Here is a 26,735-nt window from a genome sequence, read left to right on the forward strand (position 1 = left end):
TTTGATATTTTACTGATTACACTAAAATGTTTCTTCCTCTTAAGAAAAGTCACAAAACTGTAGACATGTTAATTAGGTCTGCTTTCACATGCAGTCAGAAATTGTAACATTAGGTGCCCCAGACAGATGGAACATTATTTTGTGTATTAGATTCAGAGAAGTAACAATCTGTTTAAGCCTTTCACCACTAAAAGGTAGACAGATTTGCTCTTTTAGAATAACAAGACAAAGGGAGGAGAGAAAAGAGAGAAAGCCTATGACTGTGCTTTGTAAGGATAAATTGTTCTTCTGTGACAGGGAGCTATTAGTTTCTTGATGTTGATAGAGAAAGCATAGACAATACTTGTCACCAGATATGAAAAGAATGTAGAAGTATTTAGTTATCAGATCATCCTTACAGCATTTACACATAAACTACCTGACTACTCCTAACATGGAATTGGATTACAAAATGAACACTGTCACCTGCAACAGGCACTGGACAGGAGGCACAGGGCTCACCATCCATGTGTACACTAAAATTTCCACAACTTTCACCTTCAGAAGTCCCTGATATGGATTGGTTGTCATAACTAGCTAAACACCAAAATGTTTATATAAAAGCATCAGTCTGATACTAGTATCAGTTGTAGACTGTTTCATGTCCATTTAGCTTAATTAGCAGCCTTAGCTGTATAATATGCTTGGGCTTTCATTTAATCAGCCAAACAGATGCTGCTACCATACTCAAACACCTGCAGTTATGGTCTGTCCAAAAGAGCAATAGGCTGCCATAGTCACAAGTGCTTTCCTGAACACCACTACAAAGTTATTAATTGTGCATTGAATAGCCACCATCTGGGTCTGAAGGAAATCTATCAACAGAAACCAACTCTGTTCATGTTGGACCTGGCACAGAGGCTGAATATTTAGGCTGAATAAAGAGCAGCACATGCAGAAGCCCAGTTTTCCATCTTGCTCATTGTACACCACCTCATGACTTACCTCTCCATCTACAGCGTAAACAAATATCCATTCCACATTCTTTTAAGTCCACAAGGCATCACGGAAGCTTCACTTTACAGTAAAGTGAGACAAGTGAAAGCTCCAACTGCTCCAAAGGAGTGGAAGGAGAGCTACCCTGAGTATTTCTCACACATGCAACTTACCAACAAGGTGTCACACCAGTCCTCAGTCCAGGTTCGAACTCTGCTCCAGCCAGCATTAAGGACACACAGCTTCTCCTCCAGGACAGTCTCACTCCCTTCCACCAGAGACTGGAGTGCGGTGCAACTTTCTGTGATGCTCTTCAGATCAGCCTTCCTCCTCTCCAGCTCTCTCAGCACATTCTGAAACAAGTTCAGTCATTAACACTGCACTGCTCCCAAACACAAGAGAGATTTTTACCTCCACAGGAAACAAATATATTGTAGATGACCTTCACTTGTGGAAAGAATTAAACCAAGTGTAATCGCTTCTGTTTACAGTCAATCTCTGTAGATAGTGATCTCATTTTTTAAGAGAGCACAATGCATGCAAATGTTCTGAACAACTTAGAGACTCTTCTGGTTTGCTGTCTTAGATCACCTTCACCATTTCTTTTCATTATGTAGGTAAAGCAAATGCATCACACTACATTGCATCTCCATTTTTAAAAGGTTCTTTTCTGCACTGTAAAGCACAAAATGCAAATTTCAAGAGACACTCCGGATTCCTCCTTATCTTTTCCTATTGAAATACTTTTACAGTTGGCAACAATGAGAAACATGATAGGCCAATGCTAAAGCTTTTTTTGAGAACCATCACAACTCATTACTGCAGATGTTCAATTCAGTGGCTACCTATTACAGAAACCCTATTGTTTATCTATACAAAAACATGTAAATGTATGTATCTTTAGCGCTACCCTTTTTTTTGTCATCTCTGCTTTCAAACAGTTTTTTTAATTAAAAAAACCCCCACATTTATTGAAAGTATGCATACTGACATGCAAATTAAGCAATATGTCATCCCTTAAATATCAGCACACGATTTTCATGTGAAAAACAGACCTCTTACCATACAAGATCACCAATTATTATTGATGACTTCTGCCTACTAAGAAAGGTCTTTGATGTCAGCGTACAGTGTGGTGAAAATGCACTTAATCACACCCAGCGTCTGGAGCTCCTTGAACCTATTATCTATGAAGTAACTAACTTATTATTTTATCATAACTTATTATCTTAGAAACAGAAACAAATACTTAAGTCACTACATTTTAAAATTGCCTCTAGAAAACTTTAAAACAGAAAGGACAACTTTGTCTGCAACATAAAGGACTTGTCCTCCTGGTGGTGCAGCATAAGAGTCATTATTTGCATGGCTTACAAATGTATGGTAAGTATACTTCCAATAAGGATTCAAAAGTTTGTTTGGAGAGGAATCTTGGGGACATGGCCAGAGCAAAACCCTGGCGCTAATAATTGCTAATCCTGATTGAAACACGTGAGAACCAGGTTATATTAGATGAGTATGCAATATGGTGAACTTTCAAGTTTTAAGACTGCAGACAGACTCATTCCAGAAGTAAAAGGTGACAGAAAACAAAAACTGGAAAGGTCAGTATTGCTGAACTGTAACAACTGACACTTGTTGCTACTCCTAGTAATATCCTAATTTCTGCAGTGTGAGAAAATATAATTACTCTGAAGAAAGTAACTAACATATTTGCTTGTTTCAATAAAAAGCTTCAACTTGTAGGTGAAAGAAAATATGAATTACAGTAGCCTCTTATTTTGCAAAGTCACAATTTTGAAGACAAAGCTGTTTCAATGAAAAGTTACAAGCTCAATTTTTTATTGAATGCACTTTTCATTCAATGCACTTTCAGTTTGCTCTACTAGTAAAATATTTGATCGAGTCCACAATTATATTTGCTGATAATTTCAAGAATAATATACTTGTGAAATGTGTAAGTAAGTATCAAATGATACAGTAAGTATTAAACAACTATTAGTACCAAATATGTCATAATATCTCAAATATTTCACTGGCCATTTAAGGTTGATGCAAGATGCCTAAGATGAAACAGATCAGACTCAGTAAGGTACTGAACATGAACTATTGAATCTACTAAAACTTCAGAATGTGAGATATTTAGGAACAAGTTACAGAGATTTAAATTCACAGCCACTTGTACATAGTATTGCCATAATGTCAAAATTTTTTCCTACAAATGTTTAGTAAGCATGCTTACTTTGGCCCAAGCAATTTCTGCATCTAGATCAGAAAGCAAGCTCTCTGAAGTGGACTTCTGCACGAGGTCAGCTTCAGTGGTAGCCAGCCACTCTGACAGAGAGGCAGACTCCTTCCTCATTTTCCGTGCCAGCTGGGTTGCTCTTTCAAGGTCTTGTTTACCTTCTGTCACCTACAACAAAAAATTAAGAAGAAAGAAAGAAAACAAAATTAGATTTTAAGAGACAGCAAGCACAAAATTGCTAGCCAGCTAAAATATCCACCTAAATGTATACAATCCTTTCATCTTAAAACTGTCTTGTTTTTAGGAAGGACCCTAAAAGGAAAGTTTATAAGCATCTGTATATTACTATACAACACAGAATATATACAAATAATTTTAAATTTAGATACACCTAAAGGAGATAAAGAAACCTGCATACCAATTTATTTATAGCCAGCAATCCCCAAATTGATGTTTATCACTTTATTTTGATCCTTTAGCTGAAACTCAAAGGATCATAGAATCCAGTCAGTCACTCACAAAGGTACAATTCAATTCCTTCTAGTAATTTGTAAGGCCTGTTAGCAGAAAGCTGTAAAGAAAAATTTCACTGAAAATCTAGTCTGCCCTTAAAAACACATCAGTAAAATTAATATGAAATTTGCTGTTTGCCGCAGTAAAACAGTTTGTATTTCACACCAGTTACACAATTAGTCCATTCAAATTTAACACAGACTTGAGAAGAACTCCAAGCATCATAGTCAGAATCAACTGACATTTTAAAAAACTGTGCTCTGTTCTCTGCTCAGAAAGAAAAAAAATCATAACATTATACTGCAAGTAACTCTGCCTTTCTGTCCTTCCCTAATCTGTTGCTTATGTGCCTTCTAGAATCCACGGCTTCCCAGATGTTCTCAACTTTACAACTGCAAAATATTTCCTTGGACCCATTCTGAGATATTCCAGTACTGTAATCTGACTCTTTACCCAATCTTAATTCATGGAACACTGAACCGACATAAATCCACCTGGGATTCAATCTTAATTTAGGTAGAGAGTCCTACCTGCCCTGTAAGGGTTTAACCATTTTGAAACACTTCTCTCGATAAGTAAATATTCAATTAATATGAAAATTATGCAATATTTAATGCAGTTCATGGGAAATACAGCTTTGCCCGCACTTTGTATTTCACACAGAGTAACCACTTAGATGGACTAAAATTTAAAACCATCAGGGCACCCAAAAAACCTCAGATTGACTCACATTTCTCACATGACAATCTGACTATAAATTATCTTAAAGGACTTCCATGAATGGTAGGTCAGCTTTGCCAGGGCAATCAAAACTCTGTGAACCTTCCTTTCTTCAAGGCTACCTCTCCTCCGGGGAGGTATGTGTAATCTTTAATCTCTCAATTGATTGCTCCTGGATGCACCAACTAGTCTACATACTATAAACTTTAGAATCAAACTTAAACCACCATCTAACAACAAAGAAGAGAAATGACATGCAGACAAATATTCATACATTTATTTATTTTTCTTACCTGTGCCCCCAAGTCATTGTAAAGAAATTTCAGTGCTGTCAGTTGCTCATCCATTCCTTTGGGATTATCTGTCTGTTGTTTCTGCACGATTTGCCTTCCCGTCTTGATGACAGTTTCAACTTCCAATTTCACCTCACTGAGGGTCTTATAGAGTTTCTAAAAGCACAAATATTTTTATTGGTAATCAATTTGTAGTGCAGGTTTTCTGACTCTGCTTCCTCTGAGTACCTTAACTTCAAATTGCACTTAAACTCTGAATTATGAGTTAATAGCAATATCTGATAAGAAGATTCCAAACTCCTGATTTCTATAGTTTATTCAAGTTCTTATTTTCAAAAACGAATAAGATCAATAATTTAACAGTGTTTACTCCAAGGCTAACATTGTGATCAGTACTTCATCTTATGCACAGTATTTGTTTTGTTCAAATACTAATGACTGTGATACTTCTTCGGAACATAAGGATGAGCCAGGGAAGGAAGTTTATAAAAAGCTGTTCCACCATATCTATGATCAACAGCCCACTACTTCTATGTCCTATAAGAATGAGGTTTTTAGTTAAAAAGTGGTCTGTTAGAACTTCCCAATGAGCTGCAATAGTTCCATGAAAACTTTAAGCAAAATTTCCTCAGGAGAGAGTTTAAGCAACGAAAACTACACGAAACGGAAGCACCCCCAAGCATGAGTCATGAACATTGCATACATACCATGCACTTCTCCAAGTGAGCTTGGATTACATCTGGGTCAGTATCCTTCACATCCAAGACGTGAAGTTCTGCTTTTACACCATCCAACACCCTCTTGCAATCTAACATGCGCTGCTCAAAATTGGCTGGTTTCTGGAAAAGCTGATACTTTGTACATACCTCACGAAGCTTTCTCTGTTTTAATGAATATTACATTGAAAGATTGTTTTAAATCAGTATCTGCACTTCAAAAAATAACCTTTAAAGCATCTCACACCACAGATTAGAACCCATCATGTCACCACAAATCAATATATATGGAACTCTGGCTTGGCAAATAATGTTGCCATCACCTATTCCTAATCTCTGCCTGAGGTGCAAGAGAGATGTAATTCTGTATCATAAACTTTGAAAATACCCAATCTACTCATGTACAGAGACTTGCTGACTTTCAGCATTTATCCCATGACACTTGTGAAATTTTAGCTTCCTTGTTCAATTCATCTAGGGCTGTTTGTTTCCTTATGAAAGCACATAAAAGCACATGCTATTTTCTTCTGAGGTTCAGCTAAGTACACCAAACAATTTACAGGCTGACACAACAGTGTCTAAGGGTGACTCATGTCTTTACCTGCAAAGCATCCAGTTGAGTTCCACCACGGGGAGACCTGCATTCAGGAGAAGCAGGAGGGAAAGTGCGAGCACTTTTCTTCAGCTCCTCTAAGGTGGATTCATGAGCTGCAATCTCAGCTTGAATTTTCTGCCACATCACAGAAGCAAGAAAAAAATACATTACAAAATTGCTCACAGAAAGAGGAAAGGGAGTTTTCTTGCCACCCACCAGAAGTAAATCTACTCTGTAAAACTTAAAACACCTCCAGGTTTATTTTAAATATTCTGCCTTTGTTGACAACTTGCTAAATTGAAAAGTGCTGTTATTCAATACAACCTTCTTAAAAAAAAAAAAAAAAACACTCCAGACTACAGAAGATAACACATAGTGCACCGGCACAGGACTGAAATTTATTACTAAGTCTAGACTGAGCACTATCATCAAATATTTCCGAAAGTTTTGTAGTGAAGAGCTATACAGAAATACCTGGGCCTCCTGGGGCATCTGAAAGGCATCTATCCTATCAGTCAGGTAAGATGTCAGCTGTCTATCCAGATCTCCTAAACTTTCCTGCAAGACCTGCAGCATGTGGTCGGTTTCTCGCATGGTCTGAAGCTGTTGTTCCAAGGTGATCTGTCGGCTCACCGCCTGAGCAGGACAGAAAGGTAAGACAAGACACAGCAGTGATTCAATACAAATTATAGTAGACATCCTCAAAACAAGGTGGTAGAGACCAAAAAAAACTCCTACACTTGAAGGATTGGCTAAAAAGAATCCTAGAAAGCAGCAATTTTTGAAGTTTGCTGTGGCTTCTGAACCAGTAACTGACAAACAGTGGAACAGGAGAGTTCTGCTGCTAGATACATATGAGATAGTAAAAACACACCTCTCCTACCACCTCGGGAAGAAAGTATTCTGTTAAAGCCACACCAGTTTCAAAAACTAGCTAATAAATAGGAAACAGGAACTTCACAAAATACCACAGATCAATGTTGTTTGATATGTTAATATTCACGTTTCCTTTCAAAACAATGAACTCATTCAGTAATACTGTCAAAACAGAAGTTCACAGGTTTTTTCCCTTTATTGCCTGTTCCTTTAACAGCATCTGAAGTGTCACTACCTGAACAGGAACACAAATTCCCCACTATCAGCACATGCATGCACAGACCAGTGCATATGCACACAGACACGGATGTGGAGAGTTGTCAAATGCCCAGGGTGGCAGTGCTGCAGCTGCCGAAGTAAACAGATTTTTATATGGCAATACTGTTGTAACAGGAAAAACAGTAGCCCATGCTAACTTAAATGCCAGCACATAGCTCCCAGCTGAGGGCACTGCATTCATGTTGCTCATTGTAATGAGGATGAACTGAAATTCCCTCTATGATTACATTTTTTCATCAATGACAGAAAACAACTCCCATCCTACAATTTGGCAGGGGCCTGTATTACCAGAATACAGAACACAAATTACAAACCTGTGCTACCTAAAATACAGCTAGTCTTCCTCTAGTTATTAAATCTATAAAAGACTAGACTGAAGTAGAAGAAGAGGAAGAAGACAACCTAATAGATGAGTAATGAGAAGAATGTTTTCCTTCTGCTCTTTGTTTCAGCATGACTTCTTCCTAGCTATTTCTAAGAGTGAAAATGTCACTTATGCTCCTCAGTTTTACAGTTAGTAACAAAATGAACAGTATTTATGGCAGTAGCAAGGCAATATTAAGTTGTTAATATTGAGCTGTTTCTTGGTTTTGGAATTGCCTTTTTGTCAAAATTATCTGAAAAATACCAGGGCATCCCTGCAGTGCAAACTTGCAAAACAAAACTTGACTCATTCATGAAAAACAAAAAAGCATCTTGCTCTTTGGACATTTTTACAAATTGAAAACAGCTGACAATACTGACAATATTTATTTTTTTTCCTGTATTGCAGTCTGGCATCTTTGAATTCAGCTAACAAGAATCATTTCAGACTTGAGCTGAAGAATCCAGTCCACTTCAATCCTAGACCCAAGCTCTTACCAAGTGACTCAATTCTTCATAGCGGGCATTGAAAGCTTCCAATTTTTCACTGATGATGTCATCGAGAATCCCGCCATCAATCAACGTCTGCCCAAGTTCCCGAATCTGGGTTCGATTGTCAGCTGGGTGACGCAAGACTGATTCCAGGGACTAATTAGAGAAGGTTTTAAAGGTCAAGGCACTGAATCTCACTGTATTTTCAGAGCTGGAAATCTGGTTGCATACACAAGTTTAACACTTCAACTGTCTTGAGAGTGCTCTAAAAGCATAAATTAGTTATGATTTAATTCATAATGACACATGACATTGTGGCACAGAGGTGATAATCAAACTTCACCTTTTGCCTACTCACATAATTTCATACTACTATAGCCCTGGAAGGAATTAACCCATTTATACAGGCCAGGAGAGACCATACAACTTTATCACAGTACCAAGTATGGCACTATCACCTACAGTGTAAGTCCACTTTTGGTGGAGGATCTTACAAATATTCATTTCCAATTCAGAGTAATATGTTCATTTAATGTGAAGAATCAGAATATTCAGCACATTTCAGTATGCTACTGCAGTGCAGAATTTTTTTTAAGCAGAGCTATCTGCAAAATTACTCATCTGATAGAATCATTATAATACCTCAAGAGCATCATTGACAGCATCCAATTTATCAGGCAGATTTCCTGTCATTTGCACCCTTTCTTCCAGATTGTTTAGCCAAGCTGTTTCTAAATCAAGATACTGAAGCAGCTCAATCCAACAGGACCACACTTCCTAGGAGCAACAGAAAAGAAAAAAATTAGCCTTGAATGCCAGGCATAGCTCATATACCCTATGAGCAACTTAAAGATATGTGCCTGAGAAACCACCTAAAAGAGACAAGTAGAAAATATTAAAAAACATGTCACAGTACAGTATGTTCTAGATAGAAAAACACGCAGCTCTATCAGGAAGATAGAGAAAGGAAGATAGTAGTCTATAAACTGCTGTTAAAACTATCACTGACAAAGATTCACCTAACTATGTAAGAATGTAATAAAATGCATGCACTCCTCTGTGAAAGTCAGGACACACACACTCTATCCCAGACCGTAATCTCATGCTCTAGTTATTATTGGATTTAAACCTTTAATTTCTGGTAAGTTCCTTTTGGCCATTTTGGAAGACACACAGATCAGTAACAGTCTGTGAGACAAGTTTACTTATTTGCAGAAGCATTGAATACAATTATAAAAACAAACTTAGATGATGTCCCATGGATTCCAAAGATATCATCTCAAGGGAAAGTAATCTTGGAAAGGAATAAAGTGCATTTATGCTGAAGCTACTGTATTCAGACATTTTCAGTGTCCTTCTTGTGCCACCTGCCTTCATTTTACAGAATCACTTAAGTTGCAAAAGATCTGAGATATCATCCAGTCCAACCTGTGACCAAACATCAACCACCTTGTCAACAAGACCATGACACTCAGTGCCACATCCGCTCTTGCCTTAAGTCACTGTCCCTCCAGGGACAGTGACACCACCACCTTACTGGCAGCCCATTCCAATGTTTAATCATTCCTTCTGTGAAGAAATTCTTCCCAATACCCAACTTAAAACCCCCTCTGGAGCAGCTTGAAGCCATTTCCTCTCATCCTGTCACTGGCCTCAGAGAAGAGGCCAAAACCCACCTGGCTACACTCTCCTTTCAAGCAGTTGAAGAGCAGTAAGGTCACCCCTCAGCCTCCTTTTCTCCACACTAAACACTCCCAGGCCCCTCAGGAGCTCCTCATAGCCGTTGTGCTCCAGACCTTCCAACCAGCTTTGCTGACATTCTCAGCACTCCAATGTCCTCCTTTTAGTGAGAGGCCCAGAACTGGACATACTCTCAAGGTGTGGCCTCACCAGCACCAAGTACATACAGAGGGACACAATTCCTTCCCCAGTCCTGCTGGCCACACTTTTTCTAACACATGCCAAGACGTCATTCTGAGCCACCAGGGCACACTGCTGGCTCACATTCCATGGGTGTGCATCCCCATCATCAGGTCCTTTCTTCACTGGACGTCTTCCAGCTGCTCTTTCCTTAGGCTGTACATGGGGCTATTGTCACCCACGTGCAGCACCTGGCACTTGGTCTTGTTGAACCTCATACCTTTGGCTTCAGCTCATCTAAACAGTCTGTCCAGAATCCTCTGCAGTCTTCTACCCTCCAGCAGATCAATACTCCCACCCAACTTGGTGTCATCTGCAAATTTACTAAGGGTAGACTTGATACCCTCACTCAGACCATCAATAAAGGAATTGAACAGATATTTCTAAGCTATCATTCTTACCTCCAAAGTGTGGCATTTCCCCCGGATCCGATTACACAGTAGCTGGTAGTTCTCCAGCACAACATTCAACTCAGTCGCCAGGTCCTGACCACTGGATGGCACTTTGGTGGCCAGCATCTTGATATTGTCTTTGAGAATCTTCACCCTCACCTCCTTCTGCAACACATCCTCCTTCGCTCTCTGTCAAAAAAACGTATTACACTATCAGCCTTCAATTGCCCTACACTCAGATACTCATCACTCAAATCAAAGATCAGCAGTTCCACATTGGAGGTCTTGCTGCTAGTGTATTTCTTGGGCCTGAACACAACAAAATACAGCACTAACTTGCATGGAATTCAGGTCATGTTTGCAAGTGTTGAAAGATCCTATTTTATTAAGCATACAGATGTACTTACGATTTATACTTTGTTCATTAAAAAAACCTCATGACTCAAAGCAAAAAAAAATTAAGTTCAGTGCTATTTCTATGCTATCATGCAAATACAAAAACACAAATTAACCAGTAGAAAAAAAACCTAGATGTTTTCTAAAAACAAGTACATCAGGAAGAAAAAGGTAGGGTGAATTTACATAAATGATGAGTCTCAGGGCTCAGTAACTATCTCCCAAAGTTATCCAGGAAAGATGATGTAATTACCCAGGACACATGCAACTACAAAACTGGAACCTCCCTCACAGCCGTTGAGTGTGCTCAAGGAACACACAAAAAGGACAGCTAGAAGAATTCCTTCAATCTAACTACACTCAGAGGAACCTGGCAACACATATACAGGATAAGTACAGTACAACTCCCAACACACAGGTCTGGAGAAACTGTATTATCTCTTAGCAAATTTTGCTTTAGCCAGAACTGAGGAAGAAGGATAACTGGAAGACAGATCAGGCAGGCCAGTCTGAGTCTCCCTGCTGAGACAAATAAAAGCCTCCAGAAATAGTCTGTCCTGTATCTTTCTTTTCAAGTTCCAAGAACAGTTTTATGCAGTTGAAATACCTCTGATAAATATGGCATTGCACTATATAATAGAATTCAGCATAATTTTTGTACATATATTTCAAAATGTCTTCTAAATGTAAGGCAATAAAATCAGTTAATAGAAGGGCAAAGAATAGAAAATTTTGGAAATATATTTTATGGCAGGATTTTCCAAAACCACCAAGCCTTATATTAAACCTATTCCTAATAAAACCTACTCCTTAAAACCTTCCTTAAACCTATTCCTAAACTCCTAATGTCAGCAAGAGTTCCACTCTCTGTTCAAATGGGAGCAGAACTGGCAAACTTAAAAGCAAATGCAAAAATGAGCCAAATCCAGAGAGCGCTCTTTCCCAGTCCTAAAAGTAGTCCCAGGATAATATTGTAACTGCAAATGAAAGGGAAGTGGAAGTGTTACAATAAGCTTACAGGCTCACTGACATAACTGCCATAATATACATAATATAATCTGGATTTGACAAAGGTAAATGTGCTAAAAGTCTCACAGATTTGACAGTAAAAAGAAGGCTCTTTCTTTCCTTGGCTTGTGTTCAGCCAGCTGTCAGACTATGTGATCTCAAGTGGCTTCAAAGGACATGAATATATTAAAACTCTTGTTAAGGACTGCTTCAAAAAACCCCTTCAAAAGGCAATTCAGAACTTCAAATGGCTTTGTCAAAGCACTTGTCAGGGAGAATTTTTTTTTTTATGGTCCATGAAGTAACAGTATAGTGGATACTCATTTAAAAAGTGTACAGACAAGTCAAAACATTTATGAAGATAGGACTGAACTCCAAGATTAAAAAGTAGAGAATTATTTACTCTGTACATTTAGCCTAGAAAATTATTTGTTTAACTGACAATATTATAATGAGACAAAAATATCTCCTTCCTCTCCATTTATTTGACCACCAGACCCCAAACTAGAGAAGCAGGGAGCAACATCACTAACTGATCCTTGTGGGTCTCTCCCAACTCATGATATTGAAAAAAGAATCACTGTTTGCAACAGATGATAAACATATGATAACCTTACAACACACCTGTTTTAAAGTGATTTTCTAAATGTGGAGTTACAATATTTAGGGGACAAAAAACTGAAGTCCAACAGATAGAAGCAGAATGTTTTCAAAACCACTACTTTAGATAGAAATAAAGGATGACATTATACCTTTCTCAACTTTCATCTCCTGCAAAATTTTTCCATATTTCTAACATTTAAAATGCTATACATAAGAAATCGGACTCAACAGCTGAGCAAACTTATTTCTTATGAACTCCCTACCCCTCATGGCCAAAAAGAACATCTGCTTTTATAGTTTATGCTTTAAAAATCAAAAATTCCACTAAGTAAAGATGAAAAATATCACTAATCTTGTCATGACCTGAGCTCCTTTCCACAAATATAATTCCATAAAAGGTCAACCCCCAAAGCTGTAAAGTTTTGTTTCTCTTTAATCAGGCCTCTACAATGAGCTGGCATTGCTGACCTTCATTTCCTCTACTGCATTCTCTAGCTCTTCAGGGGACTTGTATTCAAAATCTTTCTCCAAATATTCTTCTTCAGCTTGGGTCATCCATTCTTGCATCTCTGCCAAATCCTTCTTCAGATTTACAGCTTTTTCCTGACTTTCAGACAGGCGGTTTTTCTGACTAATGATCTAGAATCCAAGGTGAAGAAAGAAATGGCAGCTTTGTTATTTAAATGTCCTTGTACACGTGAAAAATGACAAATCTTTGTTAAAACATTCCACTACCAAAACATTTTCAGGTCTTTTTAATTAACAAAGCACTTCCACACACGCACACACAAACTTATGAACCCTCTTTAGTAGATCAACAAAATCTAAAAGTGAGGGAAGGAGAAATATGACTCTTCTTTTTCCCTTCGTTGAACTTAAACTGGTAACAATCCCTGGAAAAAGTCAGACAGAATAAAATCCTCTTCTGATTACAAGTATCATACAGTTAGCTATATCATTATACTGAGCAATAAAACACGCTTCAGGCCTCACTTCTTTCCACAAGCCAGACACTCTGGATTCTATATTAACAGCAAAGCTCTCCAACACAAATTTTCATCGGCAATTACAACAAAAGAAGTATACTTCTACAGACAGCAGAAGGCTTCCACCCAAAAGAAACAACCAAATATACTGGAATGGTAGTCTATTTATGGCCTTTTATTTTTTAAAGGTGCTTGAAAACAGGCAAAAAATATACAGGGATAGCATAATATTCCAGACTTCAGAAATAACAACAGCAACAAAAAAAGTCAGACTTTCCTCCCACACACTCCAGAAAGAGCAGCATAAAGCAAAGTGAACAAATTAATTTTTAATTACAAACAATTAAAGAGTTTATTTTGCTCCTTCCAGTCAGGTACCAAGAAATGTGTGTATTCAAGTTGGATTTCAGCCACTTCAACAGTGAAAGAAGTAAAACATTCTCATCCCACTGTTTCACTGTTTTACTTCCTCACAATCCTCACAAGCCACAGTAATGAGCAAGCACTAGCAACATGTTGAGAACTCACCTGTTTGCTCAGCTTCTCCCACTGAGTCTGGCAGTCTACTAGCTTAGACTTTGTCCAAGTATTTATGCTCACAACAGGCTGAGCTCTTAAAGCAGCCTCTACTTCTTTCATCTCTTTCAGTGATGGTTCAGTTGTCTCCATTTCATTGATAAACATCTGAACACACATCAGAAAAAAATCAGTGTTGTTCTTCAGCAAGATATTACATTAATTTATAACAGCATCAATAATTTTGTAACTTTTAATTATTCCAGAAAAACCTTTTGGAGCAGATCCATACTATGATCAGATCAATACCAGACTGCTTAAAATAATCGTTCAGTGATTCAAAACACCAGAACTATGCAACTAAAGAACAAAGTAGAGCTTGCCGTACACAGAATAAACATTTTCATAAGCCAAATGCCAACATCAAAACAACACAAGTTTGAAGATTCTATGCACAAAATATTCTGCTATTTCTGGTGTACCTCCATTTACATTCTTCTCCTGGAAACAAACATTTCAAGGTACACTGTAATTACTTACTATAAGATGAAATTCTACATAACTGTGATCTTTATGTGCCACTGACTAGCCAGGAATCTTCCTTGTAAGATAGAGACAATTCTAAACTTTAGGACTTGCATCAAAGTTATTTGCGTCTTACTTTTACTATCCTTGGAAATTTAAGGCAGAAGGCACTTTTCACCCACAGATTCAATTCCGTAATCACAAAAATTTGAGAAAAATATATAAACCTATTCTAGAGGAAATAATGGCAAATTGAAGATAGGTATTTGTAACTACAGTGAAGACCTTTGAAAAACACAAAATATTATAGCTGAAAAAAAAAACCCCACACCAAAAAAACCCACCAAAAAAAAAAAAAAACCACGCCAACGTGCCCTGAAGAAAGATAAAACAATTTTTCTGGTGGGCTTAATATGCTATGGACAGTACTTAATAATACAAGCAAAATAATAAAGAAGAAATGCTACTTGTTATTTCAAAAGACTCCTTATTAAATCAAAACTCACTGTGCACTGGTCAAGTTGCCTTTGAAGTCCTTCAGCATCCCCTTGAACAGCCTTTTCTGTCATAAGGAAGTCCTTCACACCATCCATCCACTTCTGAACAACTTTTGAGTCAGTCTAAATCAAATACAGTAAGGAATAGTTGATACACTGCTGTGATGAAGAATGTATGACTGCTGCATTTCAACTTCTAGCAGCTTGCAAAGGGTATTCAATAAGCTGCTGGCATAGTCTTGGTTTTGAATCAGACCAGCTTTTGTTTAATTTTTGGGTTTGTTTGGGGGGGAAAGGGGTGTCCCAAATTTTGCTGTTCTCAAATTTACAGGAATATTAAATTCACAATAGTGATGTTCTTCCATCCACCAGAGCATGGTTTAAGTGACACTGTAGTGCTCCAGGCTATCTATCACACCAAAGCACAGGATCACATAAGGAGGAGAGCATGGCTTCAAGAATTATATAGTTACTCTTCACGTGAAGGACTGGCTAAAGGCTGGAAATATGCCTATGATTAAAAAACGCATGACTGTTTCCACACTTGTTTGAGAACTGCATTCCCAAGGAAAAGAGAGGGCCCTATAAAAACACATATGAGGAAAAGATGAGTGGATAATGCTAAATGTACTTTTCAGGTAGAAACCATGCTGGGAAAGCCATTTGCATAGGTGAGACACTCATAGAAGGAAAAACCACAGAGGATCAGACTACCCACTAAAATTAAAAATACAGCCTAGCTGTTTGAGGCCAATAGCAGCTACTATACTCACTAGAGCAACTCTTGGGGAAAAAAGTAAGCACACATGCAAATTTCAGAATTATGTAATCCAACAACTGGTAGTTGGCTTATACCCTGCAATGAGATAGGAAGGGAAGGAGGGAGGGAGGGAGACAGAAGCACTATCATCTCCTTCCCATGCAATCGTGGATAGTCCAAATGATCCTTACATACAAAACCAACACGGAGCACAAAGAGATTTTCCTTCCCCTGGTTCAACCAACTTATGTGGCTGGCATTTTGTATTGATATAGCTGGACTTCTTTTACTCAACATTTTTGGACTATTTAGTTGGCGTTTTTAATAGATGGCATTTATTTATCCTGACACAATCATCATAGAACAGCTCATCAGCTCCACCTTCTATTCTGCATGTCACAGAGGAGGAAAGCATACACTTCATTTTCTTAAAAACCCTACACTAACAGTTTTTTCAAGATCAAAATGTTACACACTATTTCTCAAAAAATGTCTGCATTAATGAAAACCCATTAGACTAAGTTCATGCTTATTTTTAGATCAATGCTACCATTAGAGGTGAAATTCATGACATTTTCTTCATTCCTTTTCTATTTTGGGGGAATTTCCTGCAGATGATTAGCCTAAAAATCATTTTCCAAAACACAGACCCTAGGACATTTAACAGTGAACCATGGCTTAATGTAAAAAAATATGTATTTATAAAGACTGCCTTTTGACAAGGCACTTTAGCACACAACTAATTTAGCTTTCTTACAATAAGCTATTTACATAAGTAGCTGAAGGGAATTAAATGGGATTACTCAAAGTTAGACACACATTTAAATAACTTGCTGAATCACAAACCAAGCCTACAAAACTTAATTAAGTAAATGCTCTTGCACTACACAGGTAAATAATTATCGGTGGTCAAATAACCAGTGTAGGCTACTGATGTACAAGAGTCACAATATTTAGACATGAACATCCTCATCATAGAATGGTTTGGGTTGGAATAGACCTTAAAGAGCATCCAGTTCCAAACCACCAGCCATGGGCAGGGTCATCTTCCACTAGACCCCATGCAAATGGGCCTTGGACACTTCCATGGATGAAGTATCCACAGCTTCTCCGGACAACATGTTCCAGTGCCTCACTGCCTTCAAAGTAAAGAATTTCTTCCTAATATCCAATCTAAACCTACCCTCTTTCAGTTTAGAGCCTATTATCCCTTGTCCTATCCCTACAAGCCCGTGTAAAAAGTTCTCCTCCAGCTCTCTTGAAGGTCCCACTTAGGTACGGGAATGCTGCTCTAAGGTCTTCCTTATAAGAGCTTCACTTCTTCAGGATCAGTTTTTTACATTTATTCCAGGCAGGAACATGTGCTGAATCTTAAATTGTTCACTCCTAGAAAAACCACATGATGTACAGCCATGCAGCAGATTTAAAATATTTGAAAGTGATACATAATCAAAGACACAGCAAGCCATACATTACTAGAGGTATGATAACAATACAAGATAAAGAAAATTTCCTTAGAAAAACAAGATGCAAAACTGATAAAATGAGCCTTGTCTACTCTTCCCATCACATGAGTATTACAGTCTCCCAGTAAAACATTACTCCCAGTTCATGTCTCTAATGCATGCGTTGTCAGCTTGGGGGAGCCTCTACCATACCACAAATATCAGAAGAGCCACCTAAGCAGCAGGACTCACAGGCAGATCTGCCACTAACATGCTCATCAGACTAACAAGGGCATCTTAGTCATTGTGCACCTGTCTGCTCACGGTTAAAATGAAAATATTTACATTGTTTCTTTTCAAAAACCTAAGTGTGATGAGTGTTGTTTGGGAAATGTCAGTTTTTAATGGTGATTTAGGAAAAAAAAGAAACATTAAAAATAAACTGATACTTGCATGTAGTTGAATATAAACCACATGTCTACCAAGCATTGACATTCATTTTTTTTTTCCTTCCCCATGTAAATTTTTCCCCTTTAATAGCCACGTGCTTCAGTTCCTCTGTTAGCCAAGGAGATCCTGCCCAGCCATTCTTCAAACTAATCCTGTGTCTCTGGTTTGGTGTCTGCACCAGGACCATACACGAAGGCTGCCATACCAACCTTTGCTGCTGTACAAGTTACATCCTGGCGTGCCCAGTGCTGTCCACAGCATTTTTATTCAACCTGTTCTCCAGACAGGTTTATATTTTTATAGTATTAGACTACAAAAATCTCTGTATAGGTAAGTACCAAAGGAAAAAGCAGAGAATATAACACAACTGTCCATCCACTGACAGCTTTACAAAACATTTAAAAAACAGGAATTGTGTACTTAAAAATACAGCTCATAAGAAAACCCAATGTAAGCCCCATATTTCAACTGATAGCATCAGTAGGTATTTCTTTCATTTTCAGTTACTTAATAATTATAATAATAGTTAAATATTAATAAAGCAGCTATTTAATAATTGCTTCCATTGATTCTTCTGCTATAATTTCCTTTTTGGCTTCTGTACTTCCTTTTAAGGTAACAGGAAAGTTTCTAACGTCTTGCTCAGGACCTAATCCTGGTCTCAGAACAGTGGGGTTTTCTGTCTTGCAGGTTATATTTTTATATATTATATATTTAGAAAATAGGTAAGAGGGCTGAGTAACCTTAATTTTTAACTGTCCTTTCAGTCATTTCAGAGGCCATGGTTGAAACTGGAAAACTCACTATATCCAAGCATTTTCTTTACTCCCTTTTCTAACTCCCTTGTACTAATTCTTCATTACTGTTCACCAAAACCCCACTTGAAGGAACAAGTTTTCTGTAGCAGGCATGGAATTACACTTTAAGATGAGTGGGCATCTGCTACCAACCACTCTGAAGATCATCAGCCCTTACTGGGATCAACAGCACAACTGTCATATCCTTGACCTTAGCATAACCTTTGCTTATGGAAAGAGAGGAACACTCGTTTTAAGTGAAAAGTATTTCTGTTAAAAGACAAAATAATATCCTGAGCCTATTTTTCCACTATAATTCTACTTCCACACTGCTACAAATATACTATATGTGCTTTCAGCCTCTGCCAGACCAGTGGATCATCAACATTCCACTTCTCAATCAGTTTCATCTGGACTCCTGCAGGAACACAGAGAAAAGAAAGGTCTCTAAAGCAACTGAGTTTTGCAACCCAAAAAAAAAATCCCCTTCATTTTACCTCAAATAGTCTTAACTTGGGCATAATTTCCTCCAGTAGTTTAACATCTTTGGAAATCTTGAGCTTTAACTTGTCCCAGCGTCCCTGCACGTCCTTGAACTCTTGCATATAGGTGTTTTTTATGTCCGAAGATGCATGCTTCTCCAAAGCCTTTGTTTCTTCAGCAAGTTTATCTACCTTGGGCTTCTGGGCTTCCAGTGTCTCACAAACTGTCTATAACAAAGGGGAAAAAAGCCTCCTTCCAGTATTAGCCATACAATGTGTACACACTTACATACAAGCGCAAGTACATCAAAAGTTTTGTTGTGCAGAGAGTAGACTCAGTGAAGAGTGATACTCCAGTTACAGTAGTTATGCAGCTGAGATGTCCAAACCACCTTCTAAGCAGCAAAACCTGCTCCTCTGTTGCTGAGTGGAGCTGTAAGGAAGACCAGCAGCCGTGATCTGCCTTTCCCTCCCCTGGGAGCTGCACCACAGTCATGCCTGTGCCTGGCCTGATGGGGCCTTCTGTCCTGGGGAGGCCATGTCCTTCCCTGGGGCACAGTGAAGTCTTACAGGCTCAGAGATTCCCAGCCCTCAGCAGCCTAATAACCCAGCAAGCCACCTCCAAAAGTGGGTGCCACACTGACACCCCTCTAAGCAGTGTTAGCTACCCCACTGAAAGCAAGGCAGGAGAACAGGGGGTGACAGCAGTGGAGTAACTTCCTTACTTCAGTGACAAGGGGAGAGTTACCTTTGCCTGCTGCAGGGCGCTCTCCACCTTGCTGGGCTCGCTCAGGCCACTCAGCATGGAGTGCTGCTTGCCCTCCAGCTCACCCAACACATCCTTCAGCTGCTGCAGGGACTCCACATACTCCCGGCTCGGCTGCCTTTCTGCCTCTGGTACCAGGCAAAAGAGTAAGGGGACAAAACACTGAGTAAGGAAATGCACTTCAACCCAAATCATAGGAGATGTGAACATAATCAACTTTCCAAGAGCTAAAAAACTCTTCAACAGATAGCATTGTCCTTCCTTTTAAAAAATTAAATAAATAAATGAATATATAGAATATAATAATAAATATGTAATTACAACCTCACAAATTTTACAAACTCAATCCCATTTTCAGAAATTCTTTTTATACACTTAAGCACCTAAATCTGTTTGGGTGGGTGGGTTAGTAGAACCAATAGTATTTTAATTACATATTATTATTATATCACAAGTAATCCATATTATTTAACATATATAAACCACCCAAATTTAGTACGTTGCATTTTTAAGCTTTAGACATATCTACTATTTATCTACAAATACACACACACAGACACTATATATAGAAAATATAGTATAGCAAATAAAACCGCCATACATTACATATTAAATATACACACTATATATAGAAACTATATAAGCTAGTATTTATAAATATGTGAGTGTATATATATATACAAATAGATAAAACACATATTGGTATGGGCTTGTGTTTTGGTTACTTTTTTACATCCTTTTAACATAATTACCCACACAAAGACATAAAAATAGCAGCTTTCAGCCTGTTGCCAGAACAGACACACCATCTAGGAGGAGTTAAAAGGGAATTAAAGTTTGGATGGAGTATCTGCTTGCCATCTTCAACCACATCACAAATTTTTTTCAATCCAGCCCTCTGTGGAATCCCAGGCAGGAGACAGCACCTCAATTTGAGTAACTGCAGCCAACAGGATTTTGCCTGTAAGTCCCGTACTGTGGTATGCACATTTTCTGGCCCTGGATTCCTAAGGAATTTTGTTACTGTCACAAGTGAAAATTAATCTGACCCTTGTCGTGACTCACCAGGTAGCTTTTCAACAGCTTAATGTCAGAACTGTCTTACCATTTATAAAAATGAGTCAACATTTTTGAGACAGTCAGAGTTATCCAGCTTCCTTTTCTCAAAAAGCCAGATCAATTTAAAGAGGGGGGGAAAATTACTAAAAAGCATATAGGTGCACTGTCACTAAACTACAGAAAATCCTGAAGGAGAAGAAAATAGTTAAAATTGTTTCCCAGTAACAAAAATATTGGGTCAATTCCCATCTAAAACATGCCCATAGAGATGGGATGGAGTAACACTCCATGGGGGAACTTTCAGAGGCTCAAAGATGAGCCATAAGAGGAGCTGGCCTTATGTCAGTCAAAGCCTGCCAAGTTCACAAATGCCTAAGTCACACCACCAGTTGTTTTTACCAGTTACATAGCTCTGGAAGTTTTTACCTGGCAGCAATTCAAACTATACTGTAAATAAACAGGTAAAACCCTGAACTGACATTTCCCTCTATTCTTCAGCAATATAATTTCTCAACAGGTTGTCTCATTCAAAAGACATATAAACACAAATTTAATGTGTTAGAATATATACGGTGTTTCTACCAGGTAATAACTGGTTCAAGTATACCAATAACACCTCAAGTGATGTGTGACACACAAAAAAAAGTATTTTCGTCACATGATATATAGTTACCAAAATACAAACTACCAATAAAACTGCTCACAAGTAAATGAACTCAAAAAAAAAAAAAAAAAAAGCTGTAAAATAATAACTTGGCACAGTAAAAATGAAAACATACCCTTGTAATATGAACACAGCTGACAGATACTTTATTCACACAGTTTTCTACATGGATATAATTGAAGTATGCAGGCCTCGTGCAACACATTGTATAGGTGGCCTAACAATTTAGTAATTTTTATTATACACAGAATAGAGTGTTAATGCTCTTCCATTTGGGGCTGTTAATAAAACATTTCCTCAAATTCCTCTGAAACAAAAACTAAGAAAAAAATCTGTTACATGTCTGTGCTGTTGCTATTCAGCTGTAAAGTATTGCCAGAATTACATATTTCATGGACTACATTTAAAATTCTTTAGAAACCAGCATGACTGGTTTGAATGCTCATAATGAAATTTTTAATGCAACAACAATCCAAGTAGAAACTGCCTGAAAAGCAAGTCAGATTCCAAATCACTTCAAAGATGAAATTTCCAAAAGGAATTATGATTAATGTGCACAAAGCTATGAAAAAGAATAAATTTCACATGCACACTTTCATTTTACAAGGTTCTCCTAATCTTCTACGTTTCATTTCTAGAATTTCATTACAGAATATTTATTTCTGTAAGTGCCAGGGAGAGACAGATTTCTGTGCTCTATTATCCACCTTAAATATGTCTCGCTAAATAGTTAAATAAGGTTTCAGAAACGTTACATCCCTGCAGAACCATTTTAAATACCATGGAATGATAGATTTTTGAATTGTGCACAGAGAAGGCCATATTCTTCCAGGTGAACAAAATTATGTTGTCAGTTTGACAGAAAGCCTAGCATAAACCTTAAAAAACTCTACCAGAATCTACCAGAATTTTCAGTTAGCTCAAAACAAGTTACAAAAAAATCAAAACACAAGCAAGCAGGAGGCATTATGCTAACATACATATTTATGTTTATTTACCTTTTCTCAGCTGTTGGTGTCGCTCCTCTAGTTTCTGATGAGTCAATTTGAAGTGATCAAGAAAACCACTCAAGTTCTCCTGAATGAAATTTGGAGGCATTGGCTGAGAGGTGAGTGTCTTGCAGGTGGCTTTCAGATGTTCCAACTGTGGACTCAGGCTTACAAGATGAGTTAACTGCTGCTGTAAAAGATAAAAACCAAAACCCAAATTCACATTTGCCCTGTAGACACAAAGGTTTTAGTACACTACTGCAGCACAGCTCATCCACATTATTAGGGTGACAACACTAAAGTACTTCTGTGACAGAGATTCCAAAATCTTCCAGTCAAATCAGGTGCCCTGCACGCCTCAGAAATTGAGTTACCTTACTGACTAAGGCCCCAGTTCTTCTGGGGCATCCTGTGCTTCTGACAGCCTCCAATCAAAATTAACAAGTTTAGCCAGACTTACCTGACATAAGTCTTTCAGGACTGCTGAGGACTGGGATGCTGAAGAAGTGTCATTTTTAAGCCAGTCATCCTTCTCAATTAAAGTTTTCTCAAGCTCATTCATTTCCTTTAAATAAGCATTTATATCTTCCTGGTACTTTATCTTTCTGGCCACTTCTTCTAGATTTTGAACCACATCTTTCCACCCCAACAAAATTTTCTCCATCACAGACTTTATATCCACTGTAGGAAGTCCCTCTACAAAGATTATACAAATTATTGTTATATTAACTGCAAAACATTTTCATTAACAGCCATTTAACCTTTCCTCTCTTCAAATACAAGTGCACTTTCACATTATTATACAAAATGGTCTGATTCCAAGTCCAATGTCTATAAATCTTTACTTATTACTAGCACCATTTCAGCTTTATATTTCTAGTAAAATATAGAGTGAGATACTCTAATTTTGGGGACAGACACAGGGAGGGTTTTTTTGCTGAACCATTCTAGCACAAGTAGAGCCCAAAGCTCTGGTCAGGGCAGCCAGCCAGCTTCTACAAGAGCATTTGATGACCCTGCTCCATAGATACCCCTGTGATAACACATCGGCCACAGGCTGGGCACACCAACACCACAGCAGCCACAGGGAAGGAGAATGCACAGGGACCAGTCCCTGCCATTATGGCACAGCTTGTACCTGTCCCAGGATAGAAATGGACGTAGGCACAAATGTGCCAGTGCTGTCCATTATTCCACACAGGTGTAGTCTGAAAAAGGCTGTGAGCCCGAGCTAGACAGAACATACCCTAACAAAACCAGGGGTTGTAGATTGGTTATTTTCTGTAGATCCCAGATGACAATCAATTAGAAAGAAAATTCTTGACCTTACTCTTTGCTGTTACAAAGCAGCTTTTCAACTATGGTTAACAGATGCTGGTTTCATACAATGACCTATCACAGCTAAAAGCACTTGTAGAAGAAAAAGGAAGAGAGGATTGATTTCTGTTTGGGTTTGAAAATAAGGAACATTTAAAAATTTTTATAAACCAAACTCCAGGTCAAATCAGTGGCTTCAGTCATCAGCTTCAGGGCAATGGGCAATAGCACCCACTCTAAAAACTTCAACTGCAGTAGTCAAGGAGGGGAGGACTAGACATGCTCAGTAAATTTGGGCATGTGAGCAAAGCCTCACACTACAAAAAAACAAGTGATTGCTGAGAAATCCAATGGAATTCAGCATTTTCCAAAAGGGATGCTGGTCATTAGGCAGGACAGTGATACCATCCTCTCTCCTGTCTGAATGCTACCAGCGATAACTTCAACAGAAGTCAAGTGCACCGCAGATTTAAAAGACTGCCTCTAGATGATGTGAACATCTCTTTTATAGAGATATCATTTCACTGATGGAGTTTTTTCAATATGAAACAAGATTTTGGCAAGGCTTAAAGATTCAACTTTCATGGATGTCAATTATAAGATTCCATATATAAGGGTTTTAATTGGCAATCATTTTCCCCATCATACAGACTTCTCACTTGCTTTGAGCCAAAAATTGCGACTGTATCATTAAAAACACGCTGACAATCTTTAAAAAAATAGATAAAACTATGGAAAAACAGATTCACGCATATGTATCAGGTTTCAATTTGGCTTCAAAATTTTCATTTCTCTATAGCAGTTGTTTTAAAACTTTTACTTAAAATCAAACCACTTCCTTGAAAGCATGTAACTAGCATTGTTACTGAAATAATTTCTTAAAATACCCCTTAAAAAGACTGCAAATGAACACATGCACATTAATGAATAATAATATTGTTTTTCAAAAAGCTTTAATTAAAAAAACCCACATAACTGACTAGTAACAGTAACAATGAGTAATGAAGGAAAGAAATTAGAGGGAGAAGGAAGGAGATAATGTATTTCAATATTATTTCCCAGCAACTCAACTGATATAAACCACAAAAGAGAAAATCCTCCAAGTTGCTTACCCTTTCCCATTTGATCCAAAAGAATGTGTCCACTTCGTTTCAGTTCATCTAACTTCTGGCTTTTTTCAGCTCTTTCCTTTTCAATCACCTTCAAAATGAATCCCAAAAGAATAGAGTGGCAGCCAAGTTATTTTCCTTGACTTCCCTCTTTCAATCCAGTAATATCTGTTTTCCCACTACTACCCAAAACACATCATTGTCTTGCATACACCACCTTCTGAGGTGCACACTAGTTCTGCTTGTGCAGAAAAGAAATGCAAAAGGAGTCACTTCTCACAAGCACCAGGCATGTGAGACATTTAGTACTACAGCACCAGGACCAAAATACTGTTTAAAGGCTTGATGATCGCACAGTGTGAAATAAGATATTGGGGGCACCAGCTAAAACAAGGAACTTGTGATCAAAAATTCAGCTATAATTCTCTAATGTGAATCAGTGGAGAAAAGATCATCTTAATAGTCCTTCATTTCTACAGTTTCTACTGTGATTTCCAGTAGAAGGGAACAACAGACCTGCTCCCCAGACATCCAAACAACAAGAACTATAGGACACCAGTAATCCACTCTCATAAGCTTTAGTGCTTTACTCTCCTTCATAAAGATTTGGAGAGGGACATCTCTGTGACTCCAAGATTTTTAAAGGAAAAAGCTCTTCCCACAAATAATACATATTGGTGAATATTCCTTTGTGAATCAATAGGCAGAATACATCCACAGAGGAAAGATGATCCTTGGCCACAAAACCACAACCTCCATATCCTCTGTGATTACAACAGAATATCTCCAAACTAAAATCTTTTTGAACTTCATGTCAAAGGTCATTACTCTGGCTTAGACTTCCTACAGTACATTCAGAAGCATGCACTTATTTGCACAGCTGGGAAGAACAAACTCTGTCCTATCCACTTACAGTCCAAACATTTAAAAACAGTACTGTTCATGGGAACCTGGTGTTCATCTCAGAGCCTCTTTTTTAAAGAGCTATAAACATTCTTAAAGATCTATAAATAAAATATTGGGATAGTTGTTTTGGTTTTTATTTCCAACAGTACTGTCATTCCAAACATTCCTACTGGCACCATTTTCCACAAGAGCACTAAGGAGGAGCCTCTTTATAGATTTCTTTAAGTATTGTTTTTGATTTCAAAAGTACAGTCTGGTCCTGCTAAAGCTCCAGTAAGTCTTCATTAACAAAGAATGCTCAAGAACCAGAAAAAGGCAAGAATTCATTCCTGAAAAGGAAGGAATGGAAAATAAAATGGCTGTTTCACAGCTTCCACAAAACTCTGTAAAAATCACGCAGTCTGTCTTGCAGGCCAGCAATACTGTACACAAGCTGTAACAATCAGGTTTTCTCCAAAATTAATAGAGCAAACAACATGTCCAAGCATTATTAGAACAAACCACTTTGGACCCTGGGCGGTACAGTGTTTGAGGAGTGTCACAGCATGATTCAAGGGGTCTCTGAGCACCCCACTGGCCTATCTCTACCAAAATTACATAAGTACTGTCAATCAAGGCCACTTCCAACTGTGAAACATTAAACCAAAATATGCTACTTAGTGTAAAAGATAATAATCCTGAAGACAGACATTTTTCAGAACTCCAAGGGAGGCATCAGTAATATATATTTTTAAAATTTCCTGTGGATTATGCAACAACACCAGCAAAAAAATGTGTCCAGCTGGTCAGAGATTTCCATGTATGCTCAGTTCTGAAACTGTTTAACTGAGGGACTTAATCCCCTCAAAGCACAGGGATCAGCTCACACCTCCAGCTGACAGCCAGCTTAGATACAAAGTAGAGTATTCACTGAAATATGCTCTATCTCCCCATTTTACCTTCAATTTTTCTTTCATGCTTGAAGTCTCTCTCATCTTCTTATATTCCTTGATGTCTGCGGCCTGAATGGCAGATTTTGATTTTGAAATCCAGTTCAAGAGCTCAGTACTTTCAGCATCAAACCTAGTTTAAAAGGTCAGAT

At 38.0% G+C, this 26,735-nt stretch overlaps 1 protein-coding gene across 6 annotated transcripts in view; it reads right to left on the reverse strand.

Annotated features, from left to right (window-relative positions):
* The window catches only part of UTRN (utrophin), a 349,507-nt gene that overhangs the window by 227,884 nt on the left and 94,888 nt on the right, over positions 1-26,735 (reverse strand). For 5 of the 6 annotated variants that reach the window (XM_066178907.1, XM_066178908.1, XM_066178909.1 and 2 more), the window contains 18 exons: positions 26,593-26,716; positions 24,752-24,839; positions 22,783-23,018; positions 22,332-22,512; positions 19,593-19,738; positions 18,860-19,072; positions 14,920-15,033; positions 13,901-14,056; positions 12,855-13,025; positions 10,389-10,568; positions 8,710-8,844; positions 8,074-8,223; positions 6,532-6,693; positions 6,064-6,192; positions 5,454-5,627; positions 4,747-4,902; positions 3,218-3,388; positions 1,149-1,328 (listed from right to left, as the gene is read on the reverse strand). In XM_066178907.1, the coding sequence (XP_066035004.1) occupies positions 1,149-1,328; positions 3,218-3,388; positions 4,747-4,902; positions 5,454-5,627; positions 6,064-6,192; positions 6,532-6,693; positions 8,074-8,223; positions 8,710-8,844; positions 10,389-10,568; positions 12,855-13,025; positions 13,901-14,056; positions 14,920-15,033; positions 18,860-19,072; positions 19,593-19,738; positions 22,332-22,512; positions 22,783-23,018; positions 24,752-24,839; positions 26,593-26,716 (2,866 nt within the window). The remainder of the gene's footprint in view (positions 1-1,148; positions 1,329-3,217; positions 3,389-4,746; positions 4,903-5,453; positions 5,628-6,063; positions 6,193-6,531; positions 6,694-8,073; positions 8,224-8,709; positions 8,845-10,388; positions 10,569-12,854; positions 13,026-13,900; positions 14,057-14,919; positions 15,034-18,859; positions 19,073-19,592; positions 19,739-22,331; positions 22,513-22,782; positions 23,019-24,751; positions 24,840-26,592; positions 26,717-26,735) is intronic. The other variant, XM_066178906.1, reaches the window with a different exon arrangement.

This window comes from Chamaea fasciata, unplaced genomic scaffold (assembly GCF_029207755.1).
Source record: "Chamaea fasciata isolate MVZ Bird 193981 ecotype frontalis unplaced genomic scaffold, bChaFas1.0.hap1 SCAF_3, whole genome shotgun sequence".
In the NCBI taxonomy this organism is placed as follows: domain Eukaryota; kingdom Metazoa; phylum Chordata; class Aves; order Passeriformes; family Sylviidae; genus Chamaea; species Chamaea fasciata.